General features: G+C 31.8%; 1 protein-coding gene across 1 annotated transcript in view; it reads left to right on the top strand.

Annotated features, from left to right (window-relative positions):
• Nucleotides 1-1848: 1848 nt before the first annotated feature.
• The window catches only part of LOC141812531 (uncharacterized), a 42962-nt gene continuing 32650 nt past the window's right edge, over nt 1849-12160 (top strand). The window contains exon 1 of the mRNA XM_074700521.1: nt 1849-2180. Coding sequence (XP_074556622.1) covers nt 2052-2180 — 129 coding nt within the window. The 5' untranslated portion in view covers nt 1849-2051. The remainder of the gene's footprint in view (nt 2181-12160) is intronic.

Genomic DNA, 12160 nt, shown 5'->3' with positions numbered 1-12160 from the left:
TCTTATTATCTTTTGCTTTAACTAATCTTTCAAAGCATCCTTGCTCAACTTTAATTTATTTTTTAAACTCCTTTTGTATGAGTATCATATCTCTATAGTTACAAGTCTCCTCCATCTGAGGGTCTCTAGAAATATGTAGCTCCATTTTTTAAAATAATTCATCTAAAATACTTACATCGAGATTTCTAATAATGTAGTAGCTATTGACAATATAGCTCCGATAAAGAATTCACGGAATGCATTGAGTGCATTTCAAATAAGGTCTCAATTTAAGATTTGTTCGTGCTTATAAGCTCACGTACAATTTCTTTGTATCTTACATGCATCTTAGTCATGATTTCTCCCTTTTGCATTGAGAAAGTATTCACTAGGAGATCTCTTCTTGCAAGTCTTTGCTTCAAAAGATGCCCCATGCATTGCTACCTTTGTATTCACAATCTTTAGGTCTTATATTAAATATTTCTCCCCCAAGTTCAGAGTGGCACATTGCTTAGCTCTCAATCCATAAAATTTATCATCTTGATCAGTTTAATCTTCATAATTTCATGATAAGTCAATCCTACACGGTAATGAATACAAATGTTCAAGTACAAAGATCTAATTTAAATTATATTGTTAGCCTATGGTTATTGAGAAATCTAATAAAAATCACTATCCTTCAATTTCCTTTTGTGTTATGGAGTTTTTTTAATTATTAATTATTGTTTTTTAAATAAAAAATACTTATAATATAACTATATATGACTGCATATTTTTAATAAAATATTTAAAATTTTCCCATAAAATTATTATAAAATATCAAAAATAGAAAAAAAAATATTTTTATAACCATAGTTTTTCTTCGTTTAAGCTCCTTCGACAGTGTTTGTGAATTAATATGGAATAAAAAACTAATATAGATGTGCACCAGATTGTAAATAAATTAAATATTTATGAAAAATTAATTTATTTAATATATATTATATTAATTAAATAAATAAATTTAACAACTCATTAAATTTAATGAATAAACTTGAATACATGTACTCAATTCATTAATATTCATGAATAAAAATTATAAATTATTTATAAATAATATTCTTGATCAATATTCATATTCATGCCAAACTTATAAATAAATAAATAAATAAAAAAAAAATTTAAAATAAATAAAAAAGCAGTTTATTTGGTTTGACAAATAGTAAAAATATAGAAGGACAACCTTGATTTTCATTATGATTAAAAAGATCTCAATTTTAAAAAATATTAAAAGAACACTCAATCGTATTTTTATTCCAAAAATATTAAAAAATACCAATATAGCATTTTAAATAAATTATCTATACATGAATGTTTTTTTTAAAATTATGTAAGTTTTAAATATTTCATTTATATTGCAAAAATAGATTTATGCCTTTTTTAAAAATAATGTTAATGTATTTTACTATTTCCACAGCATCATATCCAGTTTTAACTAAATTATAAGATAATTTTAATAATACTTTTGAAAATAATAATAACATTAATAAATGTTAATACTATATGTGAAATAATAATAATATATTTCGCCTTGTTGTAAAATTGTGGCTAGCTTGACTGTGTCACTGTGCGGCTGCACTCTACCTCGGCTGCTGTTTGAGCGATTGTCGATTGAACACGTGCGGAGGGCAAAAAAGTATCTTAAAAAATAATTTAAAATTTTGAAAAATAAAATGTATGATTTTTTTTTTTATATTTGAAAATTTTATGGACATGAAAAAAATAATTAAAATATTAATATATCATTATTCTCTACTGTCTGAGAATGACTCATCACATTAACACATTGGCCAACCCTGGCCATGACCGCCCTGACCTCATCGAGTCCTTTTGACAATGAGACGGAAGGACAAAGAAACCCCAAATCCACCGACCGCCTCCGATCGATAGATCGAGATTCAAGTGCAAAATCCTCTTACGATTGTTCTCGGACCCTGGCCGGCCGCTTGGCCACCGTTTCTATGCGCTTGTGTGGTGGCGCTAGGCCGGATCCAGCGGCGCCCTGACCTTCGTAACTTTGAACTCAAAGCGTCATGGCTGCGATGGAGATCTTCGACGAGTACTTCAAGCAGGCCGATTCGGATCGCGATGGTAGAATTAGCGGCGCTGAGGCTGTCGCGTTCTTTCAACGATCTAATTTACCCAAAAACGTATTGGCTCAGGTTGGATTTTCTCGTTCTCATTTCTTGATCTGTTGGTTATTTCTTCGCAGATCCGATTTCTTTGGTGTTGATGAAATTCTAATGAGGGTTTTATATTGACTACCTTTGTGATGAAAGGTCGGTTTGTTCATAGGTCTTTAAAGTAATGAGTAACACTAGTTCTTAGTATGATTGAACAACGAATGGTTCCATAACTCGATGCGTTGGGTAAGAACAGATGAAAGTTAATCCACCGATAACAGATCTTGCATCTAGATGCCGACTTTATATCCAAAAGTAAATTTTGGTTTGCGCCTCGTAATTTTAGCAGAAGAATCATTTCTGATGTTCTGTGTCATGTAAGAGTTCCTTGAATTTGGGCTTTGGCTTTTGGTTGACTATCAAAATCCAATTCTTCTAGCATACTAAAGGATCCCAGGAAGATATACTTGCCTCAATTTATGAAGAAGATTGTAATTGTGATGATTTCTGATGTTTGTTAGTTTGAATAGTCCCATAGTGCTAGTAGAGATGAGTTTTTAAGGATTGTATACATACTCATTATGGGCATAGAGCCCATGGTTTTTGGGTTTGGTTATTACATGTATGATATTAAAGCATAATTGACAAATAGTATTATAAATGTGACAAGAATTAAAGTTGTTCTTAAAAACACTAAAGATAATAGTATAACATATAAAAAAAATGATAATCTTAGTCAGTCGCATTGACTCAATCCCTGGGGGTGACCGGCCCGGTCCCACGGAAGTTTCCCACCGGCCACCAGGGTAAATCGGGAAGCGCACACAGCGGCCAACCTAGATGCCCAGCATCCTTTGATTGCGATCCCCATTTGGAGGAAAATTCCTACAAATACGCCGTAGCTGGGGATCGAACCGCGGGTGCCTGGGTGACAATCCCGGATATCCTACCGCGGCACCATAGCCCCGGGGACTAGTATAGCATATAGAAAGCATTGGTAGTGGTGTGGAAAAATTTAAGAAAACAGATTAGGCCTAAGGATGGCATATTTTAAATATCTTCAAACATAATAACTAATAGAATTTCCCTAACAATCTAAGAATTTAGAAGGATATTTACCATATTTTTAATACTAGAGAAGGAAATTATAAAGATTTAGTTGAAATTAGATGTATAAAAGACGATTTAAAAAAATTCTTGTTGCGCATTCTAAATAAATTTAAGCTTTGGAGATTGACATCTATGATACTTCCATCATTGTCATTAGGGTTGAGTATTCAGTTAAAACCGAACCAAATTAACCAAAATCGAATCGAACCGAATTGAATTTTTTTAAACTAACTGAACCGACCGAATTTTTAAATAAAAACTGAACAAACCGAACCGATAAAATATCGATTAATTCAGTTTTCGACCGAATTAACCGAAATAACTGAATTTTTTAAATATTATGAAAAATTTATCAATTAGTTAGGGATTTATAAGTTTACTTAGGAATTTATAAATTATTTTTTTTAATTTTGATTAATTCGGTTTAACCGAATAAGAAATTTTAAAACCGAAACTGAATCGAATTAACCGATTTTTTTAGAAAAAATAACTGAAATTCTGAAATAACCGAACTGAATTTTTAAATTTAGTCGGTTCGGTCGGTTTATTCAGTTTAATCGAATTTTTGCTCACCCCTAATTGTCATGATGATGATGATCATCATCAAATGAAATTGTGTTTTGTACATTGTGCTTTTCTCTCTGTTGAGCTCTTTGCTAGGATTATTGTAAGTAATATTGAAATCAATTAAATTATTTTTTATTACATTTACTATATTTGTTTAGTCTCCTACATAACTCCTCTTCTTTTCTTTAGTCATCTTCACCATCATTATCACCATAACAACAAATTATGGTTGTCATAATTATTAAGAGCTGACTATATATGTATATTAACCCTTGACCAATAAGAATATTCAAATCAATTAAATCATAATTTTATTACTTTAACTAAAAATTTCTTTAGTTTCCCTTTGCCACCTACACCTACCTCTAACATCTATTTAACTCTTATTTGATCATCACCATAACTAAAGATTTCTTTAGTCTCCGTTTGCCACCTACACTTACTTCTAGTATCCATTTGACTCTTATTTCATCATCATCATCATCAACAACTTGTATTTTTCCCAACTGTTTGGGATTGGCTATAGATTTTATCTTTCTATTGAGCTTTATCATAGGTTCCATCACTAGTATAATTTAAATCTGTTGGGTTTCGATATGTGTAATTTAAAATTTTATGTTTCACTAAACATACAGCAGAAACGTAATAAACATTTTATCACTAACTACGCATAAAATCCACTTAAGGAAACACATGCATGCAAACATAATCATAGATAAGACATAAATAAATTTATACTTTTTGGATGATGTGAAGCGGAAATGACATCAACTAGCAACCTTAAACAAGGTTATCTCTACTTGTATCCATGCCAATATCTCCTCGAGACGACTTCCTTAAGTCACGTGTCGTGTCTCCGCTTTGATACTAGTGAAAGGAAGTAGACAAACGATTTGAAAGAGGACCTACGGACCGATTCCGTATCCGGTGGCTCGAAGTAACCCGACGATACGAATCAGATTGAACAAATGCGATTACACCACCGTTTGAAGGTCGTATGGTTCATTGTCAAGAAGGGGCAACGAACCTATATGGTGTGGTTATTCCAATGACAACAATTACCCCAAAATAAAAACCAAAACGAAAGAAAGAAGTGATGCCTTTTGGTGGAGAAGCGACCGTTGCTTCTCCTCGTGTTCTTTGTTTCCACCGCCGGTTGTAACTTCCTATGGCTTCGGGATGACAGACCCTTGGGAGGATACTGATCGGATTAAGGACCGGTGGTAAGCTTTGGAAGAGGTCCTATGGCCGATGACAATAAGAACAACCAAGCTATGGGCGGCGACAACAACACAAAAGGGGGCTTTGTGTTGGGCGGTGGCAAGAAGGAAGGAGGAGTTTTGGTGGCTGATTTAAAACTTAACAATTATGTTTTTAATCTCTATTAATAACTCTTCATAAGAGTTGTATTTATAAATGTTTAATGGGTTTGGTTTGCTAACTAAAAATCCACATCCATTAACTCAAACTCCAAATCGTTAGTCTCAAGTTTAGTTCACAACCAAATCAGGTTTGGTTCAAAATCAAACCACCTTTAATTTAAACTAAACCAATTTGGTTTATAATTAAACTAAAGAGAACCCATTTTGCTTTAAAAAATGTGACCCATCCGTGTTTCCTTTCAGGTAAAATATCTTCCATGTTTATCTTTCGTTCGATCCATTCGGTCTCAATCTTTCTTGATTTAAAAATCCAATTCTCAAAGTTGTTTTATGTCTCTTGGAGAAACTCATAGTGCATATGACCTTATAGGTTCCCGATTTATATTGACCGTCCATAATTAATCATTAATTATAGAACGATCATGAGTGACACCTAGTAATAGATCATGATCCCTAAATAATCAGAAAATCATAGTTGATTATAGAACCACTTTTAAATCTTTCAGCAGTTATAGTTGTACGTGCGTCTGTTCCTTTCACCATCTTATACCCGTTTAGTTCAGGATATGGTTTATGTGTCAGTCTTCACTAGGCTGATCACGTCACATCTAGCCCAAGTTGTAGTTCTTTGTCTTGCGGATTCAAGTTACTCAAAAATAATTATCCAAAAGGACGATTCTCTTGATGTGTTTTTGCTTTAGTCAAAGACTTACAAGTAATAATTCTAACAAGTGACTATAAGATATACGTCTCATAATTAAAGGAGTGATGAATTTTCTATTGGCTACTCAATCATCTTCGGACACTTTGACTTTATATTCAATAATCTCGGATCCACACCTCCATAGAGACGTTTGCTTAAGATGTCAAAGTATAAGTTTTCATGACCAAGTCTCATGACAGGTCACTTCCGATGAACTAGTTACCCTTAACCAACATTCATATGTTAGCTCTTAACATCTCAATATTTCTAGTCAATTGGGATCGGCTGCTTAGTAAAACTAAGTAGTCTAACATATGCTAGTCTTACAGAATTGATGATGTCCAGTCTCATCAATTCATCGACTAGAGAATATTTTAATACGTACATAATTACACATGTAGAGATACCCATTAATTGTGATCTAATCATAATTTCTCTCATGTTATGTATTATATTGTGGACCCTATTAATTGAGTTTAAGATCAAATCAAATATATAGAGAATGTATATTCAAATAACGATTTTATTTATCTAATAAATAATACATTATCTAAGATGATTGTCTTAGGACACCTCTCAAATATAACAAAATCAACTAAATCGACTTTTATTACATTAACTAAAGTTTTCTTTAGTATCACCTTTTGCCTATTACACCTTCCTATCTCATTTATTTACTCTTAACTATAGAATTAATTATTCACCATAAATATGCCTAAACCATCTCAATTTATTTTGCTCACATTGTCATCAAGTAGAACTCAGATGCTAGGATGTTCCCTATAAGGAACTCGGGTGTAATGTTAAATATGCAAGAGTTCTCACACCATAAATTGGGTAAGAATAAATATTATAAGAAATCTAATTGTCTAAAATTTGGATATAGAATTTAGGAACACTCACTAGTAAAGCAATGAAGGTAGTAAATACGATTATTAGGAGAAGAATTAATATTTTATGTGTACAAGAGATAAAATGGGAAGGAGAGAAGGAAAAGATGATAAAAAATTCGAATTTTAAGTTATGATACATATGAATAAGTAAAACAAGAAATGAAGCAATTATTGTTGTCGATATTTCCTAAAGAATGAAATAATAGTAGTTAGAAAGAGGAATAAGATTATAACTCTCAAAATAGTGGTGGTGAAAAAAATTATTAATGTAATTAGTATATATGCATCTCAAGTAGGATTAGATGAACATACTAAATCTAGATTTTGGGACGATCTAGATGAAGTATTACAAAATATTTTGCCAATTGAAATAATTTTAATAGGAGGAGATCTAAATGGACATGTAGGAGTGAAAAATAAGGAATATGATAGGGTGCATGAGAGTTTTCGATTTGGAACAAGAAATGAAGAAGAGAAAATTATATTGGATTTTGCGATAACATATGACCTTATACTAGTTAATATATTTTTTAAGAAAAGAGAAAACATTTGGCCACGTTAAAAAATGAGAATAATAAATCACAAATTGACTTTCTTATGGTTAGAAAGAAGGATAGAAAGATTTATCAAGATAGCAATGTTATCTCTGGAGAAAACTTAACTACCCAATAGAAGTTAGTAGTGTTGAATATACGCTTCAAATATAGTATCAATAGAAGAAAAATATGCTCGACTCCTAAAATTAAATGGTGGAAGTTAAAGGATGGGAAACAAAACATATTTAAAGAGAGGGTAGTAGTATAAGTATTAGGAGAAATATATGACGATTCGAATACGACATAAGATTAGATGATATCAAAGTTAAAAATAGCTAAGAGTGTACTTGGTGAGTCAAAGAGTCATGCACCGACAAATAAAGAATCTTAGTGGTGGAATAAGAAAGTATAAGAGAACGTGAAGGAAAAGGAATAACCTATAAGGTATTATATACTTATAAAAATGAGAAAAATATAAAAAATATACAGCAGCTGAGAAAGAGACTAAGAAAGCAGTTAATGAAGCTAAGAATGAAATTTTTAAATACTTATATTGAAAATTGAATACAAAAGAAGGGGAAAGAGATATTTACAAAATAGCTAAAGCGAAAGCGAAAGAACGATAAAAGATTTTATTCAAATAAGATATATTAAAGATGAATGTAATAGAATATTAGTAAATGATGAGGAAATACAAGAGCGATGGAAGAGATATTTTTATCAACTTTTTAATGAAGGTTTAGATGACCAACTTAATTTAGGTAATTTAAGTAGGTCAATTGAGTATAGTAATTTAAATTTTTATCGTAGAATTTAAATTTCAGAAGTAGAACGAACTTTAAATGGGATGTACAATGAAAAAGTAGTTGGACCAGATGATATTTCAATAGAAGTATGGATGTGTATAGGGAAACAAGATATTGAATGACTTGTAAAGTTATTTAATTTGATATGGAAAATTAAAAAATGCTTGATCAGTGGAGGGTAAGTACTCTAGTTTTCTTATATAAGAATAAAGAAGATGTAGAAAATTGTGCAAACTATAGGGGTATTAAATTAACAAGTCATATCATGAAATTTTGTGAAAGAGTAATAGAAAAAAGACTAAGGAAGGAGACCACAGTAACTGAAAATCAATTTGAATTTATGTCTGAAAGGTCGACAATAGAAGCTATACATTTTCTCAGACAACTAATTGAAAAGTATCGTGAACAGAAGACTTACATATGGTATTTGTCGACCTAGAAAATGCTTATGATAGAGTCCTAAGGGAAATTATATGAATAATTCTAGAAAAGAGATGTGCTAGTATAACATATATTGAACTAATTAAGGATATATATATGTGGATGTAATGATAAGAGTGAAGACTTTAGGCGGATTAACCGAAGCATTTCTCATAAATATAAGGTTACATCAAGGATCAATGTTAAGTCCCTATCTTTTTATATTAATCATGTACGAACTTATTAGATACATCCAAGATATGGTACTACAGTGCATGCAGTGTCCAGATGATATTATTTTAATAGATGAAACACGTGAAGAAGTAAATGCTAAATTCGAATCTTGATGGGAAACGTTAAACATGAAAGGTTTTAGGTTTAGTAGAGTAAAGATAAAATATATGGAATTTAAGTTTAGTAATATTAGATGAATGAAACAATTGTTAAGATAGAAGATGACGAGTTGTCTGTAATTGAGAGTTTTAAGTACTTAGGATATTTTTGCAAAAGGATAGAGGAGTTGATAGAGATGTCTTACATAGAATATAAGCGGGATGTTGAAATAGAAAAGAGCGTCAGATGTTCTGTGTAATCGTAAAGTACCTCTAAAACTTAAAATTTTACAAAATGACGGTTAAATCCGCTGTGTTATATGGAGTTGAATGTTGGATTATGACTCAAACATATGAATAGAAGATGAGAGTTGCACAGATGAGGATGTTAAGGTGGATGTGTGGACGTGATGAATAGGATACGAAATGAAAATATTAGAAAGAAAATCGGGGTTGCACTTATTGAAGGAAAATTATTTAAGATGGTACAAACATGTACTTAGACGACCAATAAATGTTCCAGTTAGACAATGTGAAACTATGACAAATGTGCACATCAAATGAGTAAAAGTAAGATAAAAAAAGATTTGGTTAGTAATAATAAAACAAGATAAAATTTATTTAAATATAAATAATGATATAATAGAGGATAAAATCCAACGATGTCGAAGAATTCATATAGCTGACCCATCTAGTGGGATAAGATTTGGTTGTTGTTGTCATCAAGTAGAACTATACTTAATTGCTCTCACTCATTAATATTTTTTTTATCCTTCCAACGACCCCACACATCTATCTTAGCAATTTCAACTTTGATGCATTGACTTTATGCCACTTTTTAACAAGTCAACTTTTCGATCCAAAAAGTATACGGGCTTGTACTATAATCATGGAGAATTTCTTTTAGCTATGGGCGTGTTACCACTATGGAGATGAGAGGATAAGAGAGAGGACAGGGAAAAAAAAGTTAATTTCTCTATTTATATTGTCTTTACCAAGAGAGAGGAGAGGAGGGAAAACTATAATATTGTCCTCATCTTGTCGACTATAGCCTTGCTCATTTGTGCACCCTGTTCATGATTGTTCAGCTTGTTGACCATTTATCTTGTGTTACTTGTTTGCACACTGCACACCCTATTCATGATTGTTCATCTTGTCGACTATCTCTATGTTTGTTGCTTTGCAATTACACCATGGTCTTGCTCTCTCTCTTGTGCATATTGATTGCCGTAGTGGTTCTCCATGCTCACTGCACTCCTATTGGGAGGGAAGGGGTAAGTTGAAGATATAGTGCTATGCTTGTCTAAGTTTAGGAGGACACATTTTGGGGCTAAAACACTCAGTGGGAGAGCAATCTGATCTCCTCTTTGTCCGTTTGTACATAGTAAACAAAGTAAAGCTCGGTAAAGAGGCTGTGATGAACATGTGACAATCACAAACGATATGAATATGAAGCTCCTCTCTGTTTCAACTCATTGTTTATCCTATTAAAAGATATCTTCATTAGTATCTCCTTCATGGTTAATAGATAGTTTGGGGATTATAAATTGTTTCATTGTTTGTAAAGTCAAAAGCAAGTGAGGTTAATGCATTTTTTGAGAGAAAACCATTGTAGTAAAAGTATCGTTACTGACATCATTATTGAAGTTTAATTAATCAAAATCAAAATATAATTTGGCTAGATAAGTCATACAATAAAGTTTTGAGAATTAAGATGATGCTTGGTGCATTGGGCAAATTTTTTTATTATAATTTCATAAGAATTAAGGTAACATACAATGTTGGTTCTAGTTATGTATGGATCAAGTTAACAAGTCAAAACATGAAACTTTCTGATAGTTGATTGTGAAGAAAGATAAAAGGTAAAAGTGTGAAACAAATGATTATTGAAAATCATTTGGTTATACATTTTGAAGATCAATTGTATATGCAGTATTAGACTAGTGAGGAATATTGAGCAAATTTTTTTTTTCACATGATCTCCATTGACTTGGAAAAGCTAAGTTACTAGGACTTTAACAAATAATTTTTCTACAATTGTAGCTTTTCACCTAGGGCCTAGGTTCGACTTTAAATCATATTCAAGAAATTCTACTTAATTTATGTTATTTTGTTTTGTAAAATTAAATCAGATATTGAATTCTGTAAAGAAACTTTGAAAAAAGAAAGGGTTTAAGCTAGGTAGAATACTTTAGTCTCAATAATAAGAAAAATAGAAGTGAGATATAATTAAGTTTGATGGAGAAGAAATCCATATAAGTCTTGTATCTGTGATTCAACAATGAGATATTAATGATTATGCCATTTTAATAGGATACAATCTATAGGACACAATCTGAGTGTCTGAACTGAGAGGAACTTTTAGATTTTTGTGTGATCATCTTGCACCCTTATCTCCAAAGAATTTCTAAAAGGCTATGATACCTGATTAGAATTTTGAAAAGACTATGATTCCTGATTATATTTTATGTTTGGAAGACAGGAAACATGTATGGAATGTTGGTATAATAAAGATGGCATCGTATAATAAAGATGGCATCGTGAAAATAGATATTTGAGGCTACTGGAAGGATAAAACAAGAGTAGTTGTATCTCAAAATTGTGCATCTGGAGTTAGGTAACAGAACTCAAATTCAGGCCTATACATCAGATTCTGAACATATAATTTCATAAACCAAATTGTGCATCTCCCTCCAAATGTGACATGGTTATTCATTGCTGATTGGTGATGAAAGAAGAAATGATTAAAATAAGTAAACCGTATGGGATGGTGATCACAACCATCATAATGAGGAAATTCCAAATGAACTGGCTGAAAGATTTTGGAGGCAACTATGGTGTTCCATGTCTGCCAAGTCCATTCAACAGGATGAGTTGTGATGTTAGAAATCTTGAGATCTTTTGCAATGATATCCAACTTGGCTAGGATCCCATCGCCTTCAATGTGATCTCATGTTTGATCTTCTTTATACTGTCTCAAGAATGAAACCAACTGTTTGCTGAAAATTATCACCCATGTGTATCTCTGATACCAAATTGAGATGACCTTAGCAAGCTTGAATAAGGATCTTGTCCACTAGCATTGCTAATCTGATGTTCTGATGGAACTAGATAATCTCATCTTCATTGAACTTGATGAGTTTCCTCACTGGGCAGCCCTTATGCCCTATGTTGCTCTGGAAGGAAGGGAATTGAGTTACTTTAAATTTTGTAGGCATGTTCAGGGAGAAACATAACCTCTTGATCTTTGTTGTATAACACGATATTTTT

Source organism: Curcuma longa, chromosome 19 (assembly GCF_044706935.1).
Source record: "Curcuma longa cultivar G26 ecotype Majalengka, Jawa Barat chromosome 19, ITB_CL_G26_1.1, whole genome shotgun sequence".
Classification (NCBI taxonomy): domain Eukaryota; kingdom Viridiplantae; phylum Streptophyta; class Magnoliopsida; order Zingiberales; family Zingiberaceae; genus Curcuma; species Curcuma longa.
The sequence above is the reverse complement of the archived record's forward strand: the minus strand, read 5'-3'. Positions and strand labels throughout refer to the sequence as shown.